Source organism: Dendropsophus ebraccatus, chromosome 12, assembly GCF_027789765.1.
Source record: "Dendropsophus ebraccatus isolate aDenEbr1 chromosome 12, aDenEbr1.pat, whole genome shotgun sequence".
NCBI lineage: Eukaryota > Metazoa > Chordata > Amphibia > Anura > Hylidae > Dendropsophus > Dendropsophus ebraccatus.
This window is the reverse complement of record NC_091465.1, coordinates 1,645,944-1,670,130: the sequence shown is the minus strand read 5'-3', so window position 1 is coordinate 1,670,130 and position 24,187 is coordinate 1,645,944. Positions and strand designations below refer to the sequence as shown.

Here is a 24,187-nt window from a genome sequence, read left to right as displayed (position 1 = left end):
TACAGGGCCCCCTACTCCAACTATAGAGTACATGTATATACAGGGCCCCCTACTCCATCTATACAGTACATGTATATACAGGACCCCCTACTCCATCTATACAGTACATGTATATACAGGACCCCCTACTCCAACTATACAGTACATGTATACAGGACCCCCTACTCCATCTATACAGTACATGTATATACAGGGCCCCCTACTCCATCTATACAGTACATGTATATACAGGACCCCCTACTCCATCTATACAGTACATGTATATACAGGGCCCCCTACTCCATCTATACAGTACATGTATACAGGACCCCCTACTCCATCTATACAGTACATGTATACAGGGCCCCCTACTCCATCCATACAGTACATGTATACAGGGCCCCCTACTCCATCTATACAGTACATGTATATACAGGACCCCCTACTCCATCTATACAGTACATGTATACAGCACCCCCTACTCCATCTATACAGTACATGTATATACAGGGCCCCCTACTCCATCTATACATTACATGTATATACAGGACCCCCTACTCCATCTATACAGTACATGTATACAGGACCCCCTACTCCATCTATACAGTACATGTATACAGGACCCCCTACTCCATCTATACAGTACATGTATATACAGGGCCCCCTACTCCATCTATACATTACATGTATATACAGGACCCCCTACTCCATCTATACAGTACATGTATACAGGACCCCCTACTCCATCTATACAGTACATGTATACAGGACCCCCTACTCCATCTATACAGTACATGTATATACAGGACCCCCTACTCCATCTATACAGTACATGTATATACAGGGCACAACAGGTATACCAAACTGTGACTTGGTAAAACTGCTACACCAGACCTGACCAATACCGCCATACTGTGCTGGATAACACTGTCATACCAGACCTGACCAATACCGCCATACTGTGACTGGATAACACTGCCAGACCTGACCAATACCGCCATACTGTGACTGGATAACACTGCCAGACCTGACCAATACCGCCTTACTGTGACTGGATAACACCGCCACACCAGACCTGACCAATACCGCCATATTGTGACTGGATAACACTGCCACACCAGACCTGACCAATACCGCCATACTGTGACTGGATAACACTGCCACACCAGACCTGACCAATACCGCCATACTGTGCTGGATAACACTGTCATACCAGACCTGACCAATACCGCCATACTGTGACTGGGTAACACCGCCACACCAGACCTGACCAATACCGCCATACTGTGAATGGATAACACCGCCACACCAGACCTGACCAATACCGCCATACTGTGACTGGATAACACTGTCTTACCAGACCTGACCAATACCCCCATACTGTGACTGGATAACACTGCCATACCAGACCTGACCAATACCGCCATACTGTGCTGGATAACACTGTCATACCAGACCTGACAAATACCGCCATACTGTGACTGGATAACACTGCAATACCAGACCTGACCAATACCGCCATACTGTGAATGTTTAACACTGCCACACCAGACCTGACCAATACCGCCATACTGTGACTGGATAACACTGCCGCACCAGACCTGACCAATACCGCCATACTGTGACTGGATAACACTGCCACACCAGACCTGACCAATACCGCCATACTGTGACTGGATAACACTGCCACACCAGACCTGACCAATACCCCCATACTGTGACTGGATAACACTGCCATACCAGACCTGACCAATACCGCCATACTGTGCTGGATAACACTGTCATACCAGACCTGACCAATACCGCCATACTGTGACTGGATAACACTGCCATACCAGACCTGACCAATACGGGCAAACTGTGACTGGGTAACACCACCACACCAGTCCTGACCAATACCACCATACTGTAACTGGATAACACCATCATATCAGACCTGACCAATACCGCCATACTGTGACTGGATAACACCGCCATACCAGACCTGACCAATACCACCATACTGTGACTGGGTAACACCGCCACACCAGACCTGACCAATACCGCCATACTGTGAATGGATAACACCGCCACACCAGGCCTGACCAATACCGCCATACTGTGACTGGATAACACTGCCACACCAGACCTGACCAATACCGCCATACTGTGACTGGATAACACTGCCACACCAGACCTGACCAATACCGCCATACTGTGACTGGGTAACACTGCCATACCAGACCTGACCAATACCGCCATACTGTGCTGGATAACACTGTCATACCAGACCTGACCAATACCGCCATACTGTGACTGGATAACACTGCCATACCAGACCTGACCAATACCGGCAAACTGTGACTGTGTAACACCGCCACACCAGTCCGGACCAATACCACCATACTGTGACTGGATAACACCATCATATCAGACCTGACCAATACTGCCATACTGTGACTGGATAACACCGCCATACCAGACCTGACCAATACCGCCATACTGTAACTGGATAACACTGCCACACCAGACCTGACCAATACCGCCATATTGTGAATGGATAACACTGCCATACCAGACCTGACCAATACCGCCATATTGTGAATGGATAACACTGCCACACCAGACCTGACCAATACCGCTATACTGTGCTGGATAACACTGTCATACCAGACCTGACCAATACCCCCATACTGTGACTGGATAACACTGCCATACCAGACCTGACCAATACCGCTATACTGTGCTGGATAACACTGTCATACCAGACCTGACCAATACCCCCATACTGTGACTGGATAACACTGCCATACCAGACCTGACCAATACCGGCAAACTGTGACTGGGTAACACCGCCACACCAGTCCGGACCAATACCACCATACTGTGACTGGATAACACCATCATATCAGACCTGACCAATACCGCCATACTGTGACTGGATAACACCGCCATACTAGACATGACCAATACTGACACACTGTGACTGAATAACACTGCCATATGGGTAAATACAACCCTGCAGGTATACAGGAAACTACAGGTATACAGGACCCCAAAACTATACACTACAAGTGCACGGGACCTCCACAAAACTATATACTACAGGTATACAGGACCCCAAACTTTACACTACAGGTATACAGGACCCCAAAACTATATACTACAGGTATACAGGACCTCCACCAACTATATACTTCAGGTATACAGGACCTCCACCAACTATATACTTCAGGTATACAGGACCTCCACCAACTATATACTACAGGTATACAGCACCCCAAAATATACACTACAGGTATACAGGACCCAAAAACTATACACTACAGGTATACAGGAACTCCACCAACTATATACTACAGGTATATAGGACCCCAAACTATACACTACAGGTATGCAGGACCTCAAAACCATACACTACTGGTATACAGGACCTACACCAACTCTATAATACAGGTATACAGCACCTTCACCAACTCTATACTACAAGTATACAGGACCCAAATATACTACAGGTATACAGGAACTCCACCAGCTATATACTACAGGTATATAGGACCCCAAACTATACACTACAGGTATACAGGACCTCCACCAACTCTATACTATAGTTATACAGGACCCTCAAACTATTTACTACAGGTATACAGGACCCCCGAACTATATACTACAGGTATACAAGACCTCCACCAATTATACACTACAGGTATCCAGGACCCTCAAACTATAAACTACAGGTATACAAGACCTCCACCAACTATACATTACAGGTATACAGCACCAACTATATACTACAGGTATACAGGACCCCCGAACTATACAGTACAGGTATACAGGACCTTCACCAACTGTACACTGCAGGTATACAGGACCTACCTCAACTATGCACTACAGATATGCGAGACCCCTAAAAACTATACATTGTAGGTATACAGAACCCCTCCAACTATGCACTACAGGTATACACTAATTCCACTGATTAACTCAGATGAAACAATACCTTTAGGTTGGCCTCCTGGGCACCTTAGAACAAATCTAATTAACACACTGACACTTTATACCCGGGCAGCGCCGGGTACATTTTCTAGTATATATATATATATATATATATATATATATATATATATATATATATTTATATCCCCCCTATATGCTGGTCCCCTTACACTGGAATAGCCCCCCTTACACTGGAATAGCCCCCCTTACACTCTGATTGCCCCCCTTACACTCTGATCGCCCCCCTTACACTCTGATCGCCCCCTTACACTCTGATTGCCCCCCTTACACTCTGATCGCCCCCCTTACACTCGGATCGCCCCCCTTACACTCTGATCGCCCCCCTTACACTCGGATCGCCCCCCTTACACTCGGATCGCCCCCTTACACTCTGATTGCCCCCCTTACACTCTGATTGCCCCCCTTACACTCTGATTGCCCCCTTTACACTCGGATCGCCCCCTTACACTCTGATCGCCCCCCTTACACTCGGATCTCCCCCTTACACTCTGATCGCCCCCCTTACACTCTGATCGCCCCCCTTACACTCGGATCGCCCCCTTACACTCTGATTGCCCCCCTTACACTCTGATTGCCCCCCTTACACTCTGATTGCCCCCCTTACACTTGGATCGCCCCCTTACACTCGGATCGCCCCCCTTACACTCTGATCGCCCCCCTTACACTCTGATCGCCCCCTTACACTCGGATCGCCCCCCTTACACTCTGATCGCCCCCCTTACACTCTGATCGCCCCCTTACACTCTGATCGCCCCCCTTACACTCTGATCGCCCCCCTTACACTCTGATCGCCCCCTTACACTCGGATCGCCCCCCTTACACTCGGATCGCCCCCTTACACTCTGATCGCCCCCTTACACTCGGATCGCCCCCTTACACTCGGATCGCTACCCTCATCCTCTGTACATGGCACCCCGCAAGGCCATTGTTAGGTTATAGCGCCAGCCCACACTCTTATTGTGATGATAACGGTAGCCCACTCCTTCTGTTTATCCACTTAGATGCCACAGCAGCTATTGAACAGGACATCTAAGGGGTTAAACATCTAAAGAGCTGTGATATGTGGCAGCTCTGCAAGGCGTCCATAATACTCTATTGTTACAGCAGTGAATGGTCAGGTCGGAGTGCCCAGAAAGTCATCCAGACAATACCCGTGTGGTGCTCCTCCTCCCCGTATCTCAGTGTATAAATCCCGTACGTCTCGTTCTCCATCGGCTGCTGAACACGAGAGATGATGGAACATCGGAGAATACAACTAGCCGGGAAAGCCGATGAGAGAGATACGGATCCCATTATCTGCAATTATACATGATCAGCCTATTATAGAGGGAACGGCTGGGATACTGGGCGTCTGGCAGCGGTTACTGTGCAAGAGGAAAAGGACTCACTCATTCTGCTCGTCCTTCCCTCTTCTGTCTGTACTGATGTCATTTATGTGGACGGAGTCACCGCTTATATAATGTGTGAGGAAGGCGGGGAGATCGAGAGCCCACAGGGCCCCATAGGAGAGATTGGCCCCTAAGCCAACTGTATGTAGGATCTCCAGCTGTATATCAGATCTCCCATCATATATAGGATCTCCTGCTGTATATCAGATCTCCCTTCATATATAGGATCTCCTGCTGTATATCAGATCTCCCATCATATATAGGATCTCCTGCTGTATATCAGATCTCCCTTCATATATAGGATCTCCAGCTGTATATCAGATCTCCCTTCATATATAGGATCTCCTGCTGTATATCAGATTATCCATCATATATAGGATCTCCAGCTGTATATCAGATCTCCCATCATATATAGGATCTCCTGCTGTATATCAGATTATCCATCATATATAGGATCTCCAGCTGTATATCAGATCTCCCATCATATATAGGATCTCCTGCTGTATATCAGATCTCCCATCATATATAGGATCTCCTGCTGTATATCAGATCTCCCTTCATATATAGGATCTCCAGCTGTATATCAGATTATCCATCATATATAGGATCTCCTGCTGTATATCAGATCTTCCATCATATATAGGATCTCCTGCTGTATATCAGATCTCCCATCATATATAGGATCTCCAGCTGTATATCAGATCTCCCTTCATATATAGGAGCTCCTGCTGTATATCAGATCTCCCTTCATATATAGGATCTCCTGCTGTATATCAGATTATCCATCATATATAGGATCTCCAGCTGTATATCAGATCTCCCATCATATATAGGATCTCCTGCTGTATATCAGATTATCCATCATATATAGGATCTCCAGCTGTATATCAGATCTCCCATCATATATAGGATCTCCTGCTGTATATCAGATCTCCCATCATATATAGGATCTCCTGCTGTATATCAGATCTCCCTTCATATATAGGATCTCCAGCTGTATATCAGATTATCCATCATATATAGGATCTCCTGCTGTATATCAGATCTTCCATCATATATAGGATCTCCTGCTGTATATCAGATCTCCCATCATATATAGGATCTCCAGCTGTATATCAGATCTCCCTTCATATATAGGAGCTCCTGCTGTATATCAGATCTCCCTTCATATATAGGATCTCCTGCTGTATATCAGATCTCCCATCATATATAGGATCTCCAGCTGTATATCAGATCTCCCATCATATATAGGATCTCCTGCTGTATATCAGATCTCCCTTCATATATAGGATCTCCAGCTGTATATCAGATCTCCCATCATATATAGGATCTCCTGCTGTATATCAGATCATCCATCATATATAGGATCTCCTGCTGTATATCAGATCTCCCATCATATATAGGATCTCCTGCTGTATATCAGATCTTCCATCATATATAGGATCTCCAGCTGTATATCAGATCTCCCTTCATATATAGGATCTCTAGCTGTATATCAGATCTCCCATCATATATAGGATCTCCAGCTGTATATCAGATCTCCCTTCATATATAGGATCTCCAGCTGTATATCAGATCTCCCATCATATATAGGATCTCCTGCTGTATATCAGATCTTCCATCATATATAGGATCTCCTGCTGTATATCAGATCTCCCATCATATATAGGATCTCCTCCTGTATATCAGATCTCCCATCATATATAGGATCTCCTGCTGTATATCAGATCTCCCATCATATATAGGATCTCCTGCTGTATATCAGATTATCCATCATATATAGGATCTCCAGCTGTATATCAGATCTCCCATCATATATAGGATTTCCTGCTGTATATCAGATCTCCCATCATATATAGGATCTCCTGCTGTATATCAGATCTCCCTTCATATATAGGATCTCCAGCTGTATATCAGATTATCCATCATATATAGGATCTCCTGCTGTATATCAGATCTTCCATCATATATAGGATCTCCTGCTGTATATCAGATCTCCCATCATATATAGGATCTCCTGCTGTATATCAGATCTCCCATCATATATAGGATCTCCTGCTGTATATCAGATCTCCCATCATATATAGGATCTCCTGCTGTATATCAGATCTCCCATCATATATAGGATCTCCAGCTGTATATCAGATCTCCCATCATATATAGGATCTCCAGCTGTATATCAGATCTCCCTTCATATATAGGAGCTCCTGCTTTATATCAGATCTCCCTTCATATATAGGATCTCCTGCTGTATATCAGATTATCCATCATATATAGGATCTCCAGCTGTATATCAGATCTCCCATCATATATAGGATCTCCTGCTGTATATCAGATATCCATCATATATAGGATCTCCAGCTGTATATCAGAATCTCCCATCATATATAGGATCTCCTGCTGTATATCAGATCTCCCATCATATATAGGATCTCCTGCTGTATATCAGATCTCCCTTCATATATAGGATCTCCAGCTGTATATCAGATTATCCATCATATATAGGATCTCCTGCTGTATATCAGATCTTCCATCATATATAGGATCTCCTGCTGTATATCAGATCTCCCATCATATATAGGATCTCCAGCTGTATATCAGATCTCCCTTCATATATAGGAGCTCCTGCTGTATATCAGATCTCCCTTCATATATAGGATCTCCTGCTGTATATCAGATCTCCCATCATATATAGGATCTCCAGCTGTATATCAGATCTCCCATCATATATAGGATCTCCTGCTGTATATCAGATCTCCCATTCATATATAGGATCTCCGCTGTATATCAGATCTCCCATCATATATAGGATCTCCTGCTGTATATCAGATCTCCATCATATATAGGATCTCCTGCTGTATATCAGATCTCCCATCATATATAGGATCTCCTGCTGTATATCAGATCTCCATCATATATAGGATCTCCAGCTGTATATCAGATCTCCCATCATATATAGGATCTCTAGCTGTATATCAGATCTCCCATCATATATAGGATCTCCAGCTGTATATCAGATCTCCCATCATATATAGGATCTCCTGCTGTATATCAGATCTCCCATCATATATAGGATCTCCTGCTGTATATCAGATCTCCCATCATATATAGGATCCTCCTGCTGTATATCAGATCTCCCATCATATATAGGATCTCCAGCTGTATATCAGATCTCCCATCATATATAGGATCTCCTGCTGTATATCAGATCTCCCATCATATATAGGATCTCCTGCTGTATATCAGATCTCCCATCATATATTAGGATCTCCTGCTGTATATCAGATCTCTCCATCATATATAGGATCTCCTGCTGTATATCAGATCTCCCATCATATATAGGATCTCCATGCTGTATATCAGATCTCCCATCATATATAGGATCTCCAGCTGTATATCAGATCTCCCATCATATATAGGATCTCCATGCTGTATATCCGATCTCCCTCATATATAGGATCTCCTGCTGTATATCAGATCTCCCATCATATATAGGATCTCCTGCTGTATATCAGATCTCCCATCATATATAGGATCTCCAGCTGTATATCAGATTCTCCATCATATATAGGATCTCCAGCTGTATATCAGATCTCCCATCATATATAGGATCTCCTGCTGTATATCAGATCTCCATCATATATATGGATCTCCAGCCTGTATATCAGATCTCCATCATATATAGGATCTCCAGCTGTATATCAGATCTCCCATCATATATAGGATCTCCTGCTGTATATCAGATCTCCCATCATATATAGGATCTCCAGCTGTATATCAGATATCCATCATATATAGGATCTCCAGCTGTATATCAGATCCCCCATCATATATAGGATCTCCTGCTGTATATCAGATCTCCCATCATAATATAGTTCTTCAGCTGTATATCAGATCTCCCCTTCATATATTAGGATCTCCTGCTGTATATCAGATCTCCATCTTATATCAGGGAATCTTCCTGCTGTATATCAAGATTATCATCATATATAGGATCTCCTGCTGTATATCAGATCTTCCCATCATCTATAGGATCTCCTTGCTGTATATCAGATTCCCATCATATATAGGATCTCTGCTGTATATCAGATCTCCCATCATATTATCAGGATCTCCAGCTGGATATTTTAGAATCTCCCCTCTACATATAGGATCTCCTGCCTGTATATCAGATCTCCCCATCATATATAGGGATCTTCTGCTGTATATCAGATCTTCCCATCATATCTAGGATCTCTTGGCCTTGTATTTCAGATCCTCCCATCATAGTTATCGGATCTCCAGCTGTATATTAGATCTCCCGATCAATAATAGGATTCCCAGCTGTATATCAGATCTCCCATCATATATAGGATCTCCAGCTGTATATCAGATCTCCCATCATATATAGGATCTTCTGCTGTATATCAGATCTCCCATCATATATAGGATCTCCTGCTGTATTTCAGATCTCCCATCATATATAGGATCTCCAGCTGTATATTAGATCTCCCATCATATATAGGATCTCCAGCTGTATATCAGATCTCCCATCATATATAGGATCTCCTGCTGTATATCAGATCTCCCATCATATATAGGATCTCCTGCTGTATATCAGATCTCCCATCATATATAGGATCTCCTGCTGTATATCAGATCTCCCATCATATATAGGATCTCCAGCTGTATATCAGATCTCCCATCATATATAGGATCTCCAGCTGTATATCAGATCTCCCTTCATATATAGGAGCTCCTGCTTTATATCAGATCTCCCTTCATATATAGGATCTCCAGCTGTATATCAGATCTTCCATCATATATAGGATCTCCTGCTGTATATCAGATCTCCCATCATATATAGGATCTCCTGCTGTATATCAGATCTCCCTTCATATATAGGAGCTCCTGCTTTATATCAGATCTCCCATCATATATAGGATCTCTGCTGTATATCAGATCTTCCATCATATATAGGATCTCCTGCTGTATATCAGATCTCCCATCATATATAGGATCTCCTGCTGTATATCAGATCTCCCATCATATATAGGATCTCCAGCTGTATATCAGATCTCCCATCATATATAGGATCTCCTGCTGTATATCAGATTATCCATCATATATAGGATCTCCAGCTGTATATCAGATCTCCCATCATATATAGGATCTCCTGCTGTATATCAGATCTCCCATCATATATAGGATCTCCTGCTGTATATCAGATCTCCCTTCATATATAGGATCTCCAGCTGTATATCAGATTATCCATCATATATAGGATCTCCTGCTGTATATCAGATCTTCCATCATATATAGGATCTCCTGCTGTATATCAGATCTCCCATCATATATAGGATCTCCAGCTGTATATCAGATCTCCCTTCATATATAGGAGCTCCTGCTGTATATCAGATCTCCCTTCATATATAGGATCTCCTGCTGTATATCAGATCTCCCATCATATATAGGATCTCCAGCTGTATATCAGATCTCCCATCATATATAGGATCTCCTGCTGTATATCAGATCTCCCTTCATATATAGGATCTCCAGCTGTATATCAGATCTCCCATCATATATAGGATCTCCTGCTGTATATCAGATCATCCATCATATATAGGATCTCCTGCTGTATATCAGATCTCCCATCATATATAGGATCTCCTGCTGTATATCAGATCTTCCATCATATATAGGATCTCCAGCTGTATATCAGATCTCCCTTCATATATAGGATCTCTAGCTGTATATCAGATCTCCCATCATATATAGGATCTCCAGCTGTATATCAGATCTCCCATCATATATAGGATCTCCTGCTGTATATCAGATCTCCCATCATATATAGGATCTCCTGCTGTATATCAGATCTCCCATCATATATAGGACCTCCTGCTGTATATCAGATCTCCCATCATATATAGGATCTCCAGCTGTATATCAGATCTCCCATCATATATAGGATCTCCTGCTGTATATCAGATCTCCCATCATATATAGGATCTCCTGCTGTATATCAGATCTCCCATCATATATTGGATCTCCTGCTGTATATCAGATCTCTCATCATATATAGGATCTCCAGCTGTATATCAGATCTCCCATCATATATAGGATCTCCAGCTGTATATCAGATCTACCATCATATATAGGATCTCCTGCTGTATATCAGATCTCCCATCATATATAGGATCTCCAGCTGTATATCAGATTATCCATCATATATAGGATCTCCTGCTGTATATCAGATCTCCCATCATATATAGGATCTCCTGCTGTATATCAGATCTCCCATCATATATAGGATCTCCAGCTGTATATCAGATTATCCATCATATATAGGATCTCCAGCTGTATATCAGATCTCCCATCATATATAGGATCTCCTGCTGTATATCAGATCTCTCATGATATATAGTATCTCCAACTGTATATCAGATCTCCCATCATATATAGGATCTCCAGCTGTATATCAGATCTCCCATCATATATAGGATCTCCTGCTGTATATCAGATCTTCCATCATATATAGGATCTCCAGCTGTATATCAGATTATCCATCATATATAGGATCTCCAGCTGTATATCAGATCTCCCATCATATATAGGATCTCCTGCTGTATATCAGATCTCCCATCATATATAGGATCTTCAGCTGTATATCAGATCTCCCATCATATATAGGATCTCCTGCTGTATATCAGATCTCCCATCATATATAGGATCTCCTGCTGTATATCAGATTATCCATCATATATAGGATCTCCTGCTGTATATCAGATCTCCCATCATATATAGGATCTCCTGCTGTATATCAGATCTCCCATCATATATAGGATCTCTGCTGTATATCAGATCTCCCATCATATATAGGATCTCCAGCTGTATATTAGATCTCCCATCATATATAGGATCTCCTGCTGTATATCAGATCTCCCATCATATATAGGATCTTCTGCTGTATATCAGATCTCCCATCATATATAGGATCTCCTGCTGTATTTCAGATCTCCCATCATATATAGGATCTCCAGCTGTATATTAGATCTCCCATCATATATAGGATCTCCAGCTGTATATCAGATCTCCCATCATATATAGGATCTCCAGCTGTATATCAGATCTCCCATCATATATAGGATCTTCTGCTGTATATCAGATCTCCCATCATATATAGGATCTCCTGCTGTATTTCAGATCTCCCATCATATATAGGATCTCCAGCTGTATATTAGATCTCCCATCATATATAGGATCTCCAGCTGTATATCAGATCTCCCATCATATATAGGATCTCCTGCTGTATATCAGATCTCCCATCATATATAGGATCTCCTGCTGTATATCAGATCTCCCATCATATATAGGATCTCCAGCTGTATATTAGATCTCCCATCATATATAGGATCTCCTGCTGTATATCAGATCTCTCATCATATATAGGATCTTCTGCTGTATATCAGATCTCCCATCATATATAGGATCTCCTGCTGTATTTCAGATCTCCCATCATATATAGGATCTCCAGCTGTATATTAGATCTCCCATCATATATAGGATCTCCAGCTGTATATCAGATCTCCCATCATATATAGGATCTCCTGCTGTATATCAGATCTCCCATCATATATAGGATCTCCAGCTGTATATTAGATCTCCCATCATATATAGGATCTCCTGTTGTATATCAGATCTCCCATCATATATAGGATCTTCTGCTGTATATCAGATCTCCCATCATATATAGGATCTCCTGCTGTATTTCAGATCTCCCATCATATATAGGATCTCCAGCTGTATATTAGATCTCCCATCATATATAGGATCTCCAGCTGTATATCAGATCTCCCATCATATATAGGATCTCCAGCTGTATATCAGATCTCCCATCATATATAGGATCTCCTGCTGTAATAGATCTCCCATCATATATAGGATCTCCTGCTGTATATCAGATCTCCCATCATATATAGGATGTCCTGCTGTATATCAGATCTCCCATCATATATAGGATCTCCAGCTGTATATCAGATCTCCCATCATATATAGGATCTCCAGCTGTATATCAGATCTCCCATCATATATAGGATCTCCTGCTGTATATCAGATCTCCCATCATATATAGGATCTCCTGCTGTATATCAGATCTCCCATCATATATAGGATCTCTTGCTGTATATCAGATCTCCCATCATATATAGGATCTCCTGCTGTATATCAGATCTCCCATCATATATAGGATCTCCAGCTGTATATTAGATCTCCCATCATATATAGGATCTCCTGCTGTATATCAGATCTCCCATCATATATAGGACCTCCTGCTGTATATCAGATCACCCATCATATATAGGATCTCCTGCTGTATATTAGATCTCCCATCATATATAGGATCTCCAGCTGTATATCAGATCTTCCATCATATATAGGATCTCCAGCTGTATATCAGATTATCCATCATATATAGGATCTCCTGCTGTATATCAGATCTCCCATCATATATAGGATCTCCAGCTGTATATCAGATCTCCCATCATATATAGGATCTCCAGCTGTATATCAGATCTCCCATCATATATAGGATCTCCAGCTGTATATCAGATCTCCCATCATATATAGGATCTCCTGCTGTATATCAGATTATCCATCATATATAGGATCTCCAGCTGTATATCAGATCTCCCATCATATATAGGATCTTCAGCTGTATATCAGATCTCCCATCATATATAGGATCTCTGCTGTATATCAGATCTCCCATCATATATAGGATCTTTTGCTGTATATCAGATCTCCCATCATATATAGGATCTCCTGCTGTATTTCAGATCTCCCATCATATATAGGATCTCCATCTGTATATTAGATCTCCCATCATATATAGGATCTCCAGCTGTATATCAGATCTCCCATCATATATAGGATCTCCTGCTGTATATCAGATCTCCCATCATATATAGGATATCCTGCTGTATATCAGATCTCCCATCATATATAGGATCTCCTGCTGTATATCAGATCTCCCATCATATATAGGATCTCCTGCTGTATATCAGATCTCCCATCATATATAGGATCTCCAGCTGTATATCAGATCTCCCATCATATATAGGATCTTCTGCTGTATATCAGATCTCCCATCATATATAGGATCTCCAGCTGTATATCAGATTATCCATCATATATAGGATCTCCAGCTGTACATCAGATCTCCCATCATATATAGGATCTCCTGCTGTATATCAGATCTCCCATCATATATAGGATCTCCAGCTGTATATCAGATCTCCCATCATATATAGGATCTCCTGCTGTATATCAGATCTCCCATCATATATAGGATCTCCTGCTGTATATCAGATCTCCCATCATATATAGGATCTCCAGCTGTATATCAGATTATCCATCATATATAGGATCTCCAGCTGTATATCAGATCTCCCATCATATATAGGATCTCCTGCTGTATATCAGATCTCTCATCATATATAGGATCTCCAGCTGTATATCAGATTATCCATCATATATAGGATCTCCAGCTGTATATCAGATCTCCCATCATATATAGGATCTCCAGCTGTATATCAGATCTCCCATCATATATAGGATCTCCAGCTGTATATCAGATCTCCCATCATATATAGGATCTCCTGCTGTATATCAGATCTCTCATCATATATAGTATCTCCAACTGTATATCAGATCTCCCATCATATATAGGATCTCCAGCTGTATATCAGATCTCCCATCATATATAGGATCTCCTGCTGTATATCAGATCATCCATCATATATAGGATCTCCAGCTGTATATCAGATCTCCCATCATATATAGGATCTCCTGCTGTATATCAGATCTCCCATCATATATAGGATCTTCAGCTGTATATCAGATCTCCCATCATATATAGGATCTCCTGCTGTATATCAGATCTCCCATCATATATAGGATCTCCTGCTGTATATCAGATCTCCCATCATATATAGGATCTCCAGCTGTATATCAGATCTCCCATCATATATAGGATCTCCAGCTGTATATCAGATCTCCCATCATATATAGGATCTCCTGCTGTATATCAGATCTCCCATCATATATAGGATCTCCTGCTGTATATCAGATCTCCCATCATATATAGGATCTCCAGCTGTATATCAGATTATCCATCATATATAGGATCTCCAGCTGTATATCAGATCTCCCATCATATATAGGATCTCCTGCTGTATATCAGATCTCCCATCATATATAGGATCTCCTGCTGTATATCAGATCTCCCATCATATATAGGATCTCCAGCTGTATATCAGATTATCCATCATATATAGGATCTCCTGCTGTATATCAGATCTCCCATCATATATAGGATCTCCTGCTGTATATCAGATCTCCCATCATATATAGGATCTCCAGCTGTATATCAGATCTCCCATCATATATAGGATCTCCTGCTGTATATCAGATCTCCCATCATATATAGGGTATCTGCTCCAAGGAGAACACTCCTTACAACCTATGGGGCTCCTTGGTACCCCCCACAGCGGTCCCACCACCTGACAGGACCCCTGGTACCCCCCACACTGACCCCACCACCTGACAGGACCCCTGGTACCTCACACACTGACCCCACCACCTGACAGGACCCCTGGTACCCCATACTGACCCCACCACCTGACAGGACCCCTGGTACCCCCCACACTGACCCCACCACCTGACAGGACCCCTGGTACCTCACACACTGACCCCACCACCTGACAGGACCCCTGGTACCCCATACTGACCCCACCACCTGACAGGACCCCTGGTATCCCCCACTGACCCCACCACCTGACAGGACCCCTGGCGCCCCCCACACCGGCCCCACCACCTGACAGGACCCCTTGTACCCCCCCCCCCCACACACACACTGACCCCACCACCTGACAGGACCCCTGGTACCTCACACACTGACCCCACCACCTGACAGGACCCCTGGTACCTCACACACTGACCCCACCACCTGACAGGACCCCTGGTACCCCCACACACTGACCCCACCACTTGACAGGACCCCTGGTACCCCCCACACACTGACCCCACCACCTGACAGGACCCCTGGTACCCCCACACACTGACCCCACCACCTGACAGGACCCCTGGTACCCCCCACACTGACCCCACCACCTGACAGGACCCCTGGTACCTCACACACACTGACCCCACCACCTGACAGGACCCCTGGTACCCCACACTGACCCCACCACCTGACAGGACCCCTGGTACCTCACACACTGACCCCACCACCTGACAGGACCCCTGATACCTCACACACTGACCCCACCACCTGACAGGACCCCTGGTACCTCACACACTGACCCCACCACCTGACAGGACCCCTGGTACCTCACACACACTGACCCCACCACCTGACAGGACCCCTGATACCTCACACACTGACCCCACCACCTGACAGGACCCCTGGTACCTCACACACTGACCCCACTACCTGACAGGACCCCTGGTACCTCACACACTGACCCCACCACCTGACAGGACCCCTGGTACCTCACACACTGACCCCACCACCTGACAGGACCCCTGGTACCCCCCACACACTGACCCCACCACCTGACAGGACCCCTGGTACCTCACACAGCGGCCCCACCACCTGACAGGACCCCTGGTACCTCACACACACTGACCCCACCACCTGACAGGACCCCTGGTACCCCACACACTGACCCCACCACCTGACAGGACCCCTGGTACCCCCCACACACTGACCCCACCACCTGACAGGACCCCTGGTACCCCACACACTGACCCCACCACCTGACAGGACCTTTGGTACCTCACACACTGACCCCACCACCTGACAGGACCCCTGGTACCCCTCACACACTGACCCCACCACCTGACAGGACCCCTGGTACCCCACACACTGACCCCACCACCTGACAGGACCCCTGATACCTCACACACTGACCCCACTACCTGACAGGACCCCTGGTACCTCACACACTGACCCCACCACCTGACAGGACCCCTGATACCTCACACACTGACCCCACTACCTGACAGGACCCCTGGTACCTCACACACTGACCCCACCACCCGACAGGACCCCTGGTACCTCACACACTGACCCCACCACCTGACAGGACCCCTGGTACCTCACACACTGACCCCACCACCTGACAGGACCCCTGGTACCCCCCACACTGACCCCACCACCTGACAGGACCCCTGGTACCTCACACACTGACCCCACCACCTGAGAGGACCCCTGGTACCCCCCACACCGGCCTTACCACCTGACAGGACCCCTGGTACCCCACACACTGACCCCACCACCTGACAGGACCCCTGGTACCTCACACACACTGACCCCACCACCTGACAGGACCCCTGGTACCTCACACACTGACCCCACCACCTGACAGGACCCCTGGTACCTCACACACTGACCCCACCACCTGACAGGACCCCGACACTCTTGCTGTACAATACCGAGTGCTATCCAATGAGTGAGAAGTGGATTTGGCGACTTCCAGTCATGTTTACTTCCTTTCCTTCCACCTGGACAGACGTGATTGACAACCTTGGTGCAGGGCCCTGACCATGTAACATACAAGCCTTGTGCGGTCTAATGTGTGAAATCCCATTAAGAATATGACCTCTGACCTTTCCCTCTTGCACTTCCTGTTTCTCTGTATATTGTTCTGTGACTGTATGATACTGGCGCCACGGTTTGGCTGATCTTCTGTATAAGACGTTCTTTCACTTTAACTCCTCGTTCTGTACAGAAGGATTTCTGAAAATAAAAGGGGATAAGCAGAAAATGATGGTGGCCCGGCACGGCGCCCTGCTCAGCAGATTGGGGGCAGCCAGGGCTAAACCTTACAGGGGAACTCTGCGGCCATTTGTGTCCGGCCCCCCAGATCACTGTAAGGTGTCCCAGGTGGGAGAGCGGGTGGTGTGATAATAAGGGCTTGTTCACACTATAGAACATATACAGCTCTCAGCATGTCTGCTCCAGGACAGGATGACGCCATCTTATAGTGGACCTGTCAGCAGTATTTTGTTGGCTGAAGTAAAGGTGATGTACAATATGGCTTCTAACCCTGAATCAGGGAATATCACTCTTATTTCGTCTGTCGCTCCAGCGCTGATATATAAGTGCCGTGTCCAATGCTAGTGTAGCCGCACGTATAGGTCGGTACTGTGTGTTATAGCCTCTGGCGCTGAAGCCTGTAATATGCTGCTCCCTCCACCAGGTCTCACTGTATTCTCTGCATGGCCGAAGGTCAAAGGGATGTAAGGGTTAACTGATTGCTCTATTGATTCATGCCACTATTGCACTACACTTTAGCCAATCCCTGAGCCGGCTACCTCAGGGGCTACTGCCCTATCACAGAAGGTTATTACATCTCTTGCCCAGTCAGCTCCCCTCCTGAAGTCCTAGGTTATATAGTGGAGTTGGGACTGAGTAGAGTGGAGTTACTTGAGTAGTTGTAGTGTGTGGTGGTTGGAGGAATGAAGTGACCCTATGTATGAGAAGCAACACTACTGAGCCTGCTGAGAGTCTTCTTCCTGGGCCTGGTCAGGCGGCCAGGACCTATAAATACAGAACTTTTATCTTTCTTCTATATCCTAATATCTTAGCCTACTTTTTGAGACTTGTGCGCATGGCCGTCCTTGTCCCCTGGTCATGGGTGGTATTACAATTCAGCTTCATTTACTTGTGAGTGGCGCTGTTTCTGGTGGCCATGTTTTCTAACCACCTAAACAACGTCCATAGACCTAAGATGGCCAGAAAACCAATATGTGCCATGTGTCATTGTGTTCTGTGTGACGCTAATGCTGGGTTATCTCTCCTTCATCCAGGACTCCAGAACCTCAGACTTTGACGCTCATAACACCATTGATTTTGATACGGTAAGTGTAAATTGGGTATTTAACCCCTTCCTGACGCTGACATTGTCCTTTGTTTTCTTCCCGTTTCCTGATCTGTGACGCGTGCTTTTAGGATTAGTTGTACTTGTTATTGGCGTCCTTCATTTTACCCTATAATGTTTTATGCAACAAGAAAAAAATCTGAAGGGAAAATGTTGTGGTATTCTGTGTCGGACGGCGTTCACACGTCCTGTACATTATGGGCCGTACAGACGGGGAAGCACTGTCATGGAATGTTACCCGCTTGGCATCATGTATCGCCATCATGTCGGCAGCAGGAAAACACTTTGAATCTCCATGGCACTGTAGTTGTGTCATTACAGCGTCACTAGAGTGCCATGGAGATTCAAAGAGTTTCCCCACTGTCTTGCAGTACCTATGTGTTACCTAACCTACACATTGCAGTGCCTATGTATTGCAGTATACATGTATTGCAGTATACATGTGATGGGCCGAGGTGTTGTCATGCGGCAACCTGCTTTGGCCAGTTTACTATCCCCAAAGGTCAGTAACCTCCGGGAGTGTTTTACGTCACTTGGGCACTTGTCACAGTAGCCTGGAGTGGAAGCAGACCCACCCGGATAGTTGGAACCGCCACTCACAGAAAGTGGAAATAACCCAAGTATATGGTGGTGGGTGTGGGTGAAGTTGCTGACAGAGTTCTGTGCGTTTAGTCAAAGATATACATGTGATACAGTAGTACAAATCTTGACACATAACATAAGTGCTGACACAGAAGTAACCAGTGCTTGTGGAAGTAGAAGGTCCTTTGTAGAGAGAGAAGGAGAGGAGTTGCCAGAGGAGCCCTGCCCAATGTAGTGAGTGTGCTCTGCCAGAACAGGTGTATAGGTAGAGAGATAAGAACATACTGTATAAGTAGAGAGATAAGAATATATGCCCTCCAGTTGCTAGATACCCATACTAGGTGGGTAATACAAGTCCCAGTCGTCTGTTGTCTGGGTTGAGCAAACGTCCAAGGTTTCCCAGTTGTCCTGCACTGCGCAGTAGGATACATAGACCTTGCACTGTAGTTTTATCCTACTGGGGGTCAGTTCCTCATGCTTTAGGATACTGCCCTGCACTTTTTAGAGAGGATTCCTGGCGTTGACACTGCATACTTGCTTTAGTGTCTATTAGGGAAACTTTGTAAGGAGGTAGTATCTTAACACATCCATCCGCTTGGACTCTCAACGACTAACTCCCTGTCAGGGGTCTGGCTTAACTTCTGCAGAAACTAGTTTGTTTGCATCCCCTCACTCTGAAAACTAAGTCTGAGCTCCCAATTTCCTCCCACCAGGAACTAACTCCTCCTACAGGGGCCTAATACTAAACCCTCCTGTGCTGAGGTTGTGTGAGAGAGAGAAGAGATAGCATAGGATAAAAAGAAGGAGTGACTGGTCAGCAAGACAACACATGTTATAAAACAATAAACCCTTGGCACTTCAGCTGTGCAACAGGTGAGACCAAAGATTGGTGACACCTAGTGGGAAAAACACAGTACTACATCTCCCATTTATGAACCTGAGAGAGTGACTTGCTCAGGTGTCCTAGACAGCACCAGTGGTGGCACACAACATACATTGATCCCTCATGCTCGTGTTGGTGCGTGCTCGATGTGGCGTATACTTTGTGCTTCGTTCACTGATGTTCACAGTCTCTTGCACTTCACCTTGATTAATTGTGTTCCGCTCTTCTGGTGTCTCACCTGTTCTTTCTTCATCTAACAATGGAAATGTTTTCTCTCTTCTGGCAGCCAAGACCGGACGTAGGAGAGGTGAAGTGTGTGACGGTCCTGGTGGTGGGCGCTGGGAGTCGCGGCATGTGCTATACTTACTATGCCTACAACTTCCCGAAAAGAATGAAGGTAAAACTTAATCAGCAATTCTTGGCTGCGGGATTATAAGGGGGGAGGGGGGGGAGGGTCTTATAGACATATAGAGACCTCCAGGCCGTTCATGATCGGCCACCCAGCACCCCACTCTGTACTGATGAGGGGCGCAATCTCTGAAACAGCCGTCTACACTAGAGTGACCACACGTTCTACAGAAAAATAACGATATGTAATATCCTATAAAAGATGGTTCCTTCTGGTGGTGTGTGGCGCTGTCGGCGTATCTGATAGCTGGGATTTGGGTAGTGTTAGTATAGAGCAGCTATGAGGCCCCATAGCCTCCAATTGACTGACTTGTAATGTGTAGCAAGTATTTTGTATTCTTATTATTTTTTCTGTTTGCTGGATTATGGGCGGCATTCCTTATTATTCACTGTTATCGATAGCGCCAATCCCGCAGCGGTTTCCATCACTCCCACTGTGGCCTCATGTATGAACACCATCCAGGTGGCCCATACCAGCCAATCAGAGCCCCCCTTTCATTTCCTACATTTGCAGGTTTTAATATTAGGGGGATTTGCAGCAACCTATCAGAGTGGATTGGAATGTGGCTTTATGGCCGCTATTTAGGCCGCTCACACGTTAAGTCGCTGTCGTCTGAAAAATAACATCTTACAATCGCAGCATTAAAGGAATGTTGGTAGTTTATGGACAGCAGGCAGGATTGCCTCTTGACGTCACAATGGCAGGTGTTGGGCAGGTTTTATATCCTGCACTGTACAGAATCGCAATCAACATGTACCAGTGCTACCATCACAGCCAACGCGTACCAGTGCTGCCGTCATAGCCAAGGAAGACCAGTGCTTCCGTCAAAGACAAGGCGTACCAGTGCTACCGTCACAGCCAAGGCGTACCAGTGCTACCATCACAGCCAAGGTGTACCAGTGCTACCATCACAGCCAAGGCGTACCAGTGCTACCGTCACAGCCAAGGCGTACCAGTGCTACCGTCACAGCCAAGGCGTACCAGTGCTACCGTCACAGCCAAGGCGTACCAGTGCTACCATCACAGCCAAGGCGTACCAGTGCTACCATCACAGCCAAGGCGTACCAGTGCTACCATCACAGCCAAGGCGTACCAGTGCTGCCGTCACTGCCAAGGCGTACCAGTGCTACCATCACAGCCAAGGTGTACCAGTGCTACCATCACAGCCAAGGCGTACCAGTGCTGCCGTCATAGCCAAGGAATACCAGTGCTGCCGTCATAGGCAAGGCGTAGCAGTGCTACCATCACAGCCAAGGCATACCAGTGCTGCCGTCATAGGCAAGGCGTAGCAGTGCCGCCATCACAGCCAACACGTACCAGTGCTGCCGTCCCAACCAACGGGTAGCTCAGTTCTGGAGAAAAGCATGAATCCCGACAAGGCAACAATGTAATGTGATCAGTAAGGTGATGAGTCTGTTTGGTCAATGGAAGACTCAGAAGAAGGATACTAAACAAAGAACCAAAGCCTAAGAATCCAAGGAGAAGGAATTTGTTGATAAACTTGAAGATTTGTTTGATGTCGCTCATGCTAATGCCATGAAACTTCCGAAAGATCGTGACTTCTTGCAGGTTCAAGGAGGAAAAGGTTGTGGTGGAAGCATGGGACCATTAGACAGAAAGCTGGCCAAGGCCGAGGAAAGAAGATTTCTGAGAGAATTACAGGAAGAGAAGCAAAGAAAAAAGGGAACTGAGCGAGTTCAGTAGTCAACCACACGCGCTATACGATACAATACTGATGAGGGCAAAGGGCATTTTAGTCCCAAGAAATGCAAGTCTGTTAGACCTTTCAGCATGGTGACTCCAGAAGTTGCGGCAGCTCTAGACAGAACTAATACTAGTGAAGAAAGAGTTACCTACTTGCTGCTGCTGCTTCTCAGTCTCTTGGCCATCATTCAGTCTCACGTTGAACTGGGAATCAGACAGGCTTGTCGCTGGCATCTATAGATTGCAGTAAATGCTATCAAAGGTTTCTCCCATAGCAGTGGTCCACTGACTGTACACTGGGATGGGAAAAGCTTTGCAACCCAGACCCACAATGAAAGACTGGCAGTACTCGTGTCAGGAGGAGGAACTGACAAGTTGTCGTTGGTCCTAGAGATAGTGAGTAGCACAGGAGCAGCACAAAATACAGCTGTGTTCGAGGTTCTGCAGGATTGGCAGCTCTAGGGAAGTTTATGCCATTTGACACCACCGGTAGTAACACTGGTAAAAAGGCCGGTGCGTGCATCCTGCAACAGAAACCAGAGAAGGAACTGTAGAGTTTGCCCGGTAGGCACCACATTTACAAGACAATTATTGCAAGCATGTTTAATAACTTGTGGCCGGCATCAACAGGTCCAAATATAACGTTGTTTGAGAGATTTTCGGCTGCCTGGATTCAACTGGATAAACTAAAGTTTTGCTCCAGGCTCCTTGAATCAGGCCCGATGGATGGCTAAACTGATATACACATCAACGCTCCAGATCAGGCCCCATGAATGGCCAAACTGATATACACATCAACGCTTCAGGCTCCTGCAATCAGGCACAATGGATGGCTAAACTGATATACACATCAACGCTCCAGATCAGGCCCGATGGATTACCAAACTGATATACACATCAACGCTCCAGGCTCCTGCAATCAGGCACAATGGATGGCCAAACTGATATACACATCTACGCTCCAGATCAGGCCTGATGGATGGAGAAACCGATATACACATCAGCGCTCCAGGCTCCTGCAATCAGGCCCGATGAATGGGCAAACTGATATACACATCAACGCTCCAGATCAGGCCCGATGGATGGCCAAACTGATATACACATCAATGCTCAAGATCAGGCCCGATGGATGGCCAAACTGATATACACATCAACGCTTCAGGCTCCTGCAATCAGGCCCGATGGATGGCCAAACTGATATACACATCAACGCTCCAGATCCGGCCCGATGGATGGCCAAACTGATATACACATCAACGCTCCAGATCCGGCCCGATGGATGGCCAAACTGATATACACATCAACGCTCCAGATCCGGCCCGAT

The 24,187-nt window shown here is 45.3% G+C and overlaps 1 protein-coding gene across 1 annotated transcript in view; it reads left to right on the top strand.

Moving 5' to 3' along the window:
• The window catches only part of LOC138769699 (putative oxidoreductase YteT), a 130,792-nt gene that overhangs the window by 9,745 nt on the left and 96,860 nt on the right, over nt 1–24,187 (top strand). Inside the window, exons 2-3 of the mRNA XM_069948315.1 lie at nt 19,215–19,265; nt 21,037–21,147. Of these exons, the coding sequence (XP_069804416.1) occupies nt 19,215–19,265; nt 21,037–21,147 (162 nt within the window). The remainder of the gene's footprint in view (nt 1–19,214; nt 19,266–21,036; nt 21,148–24,187) is intronic.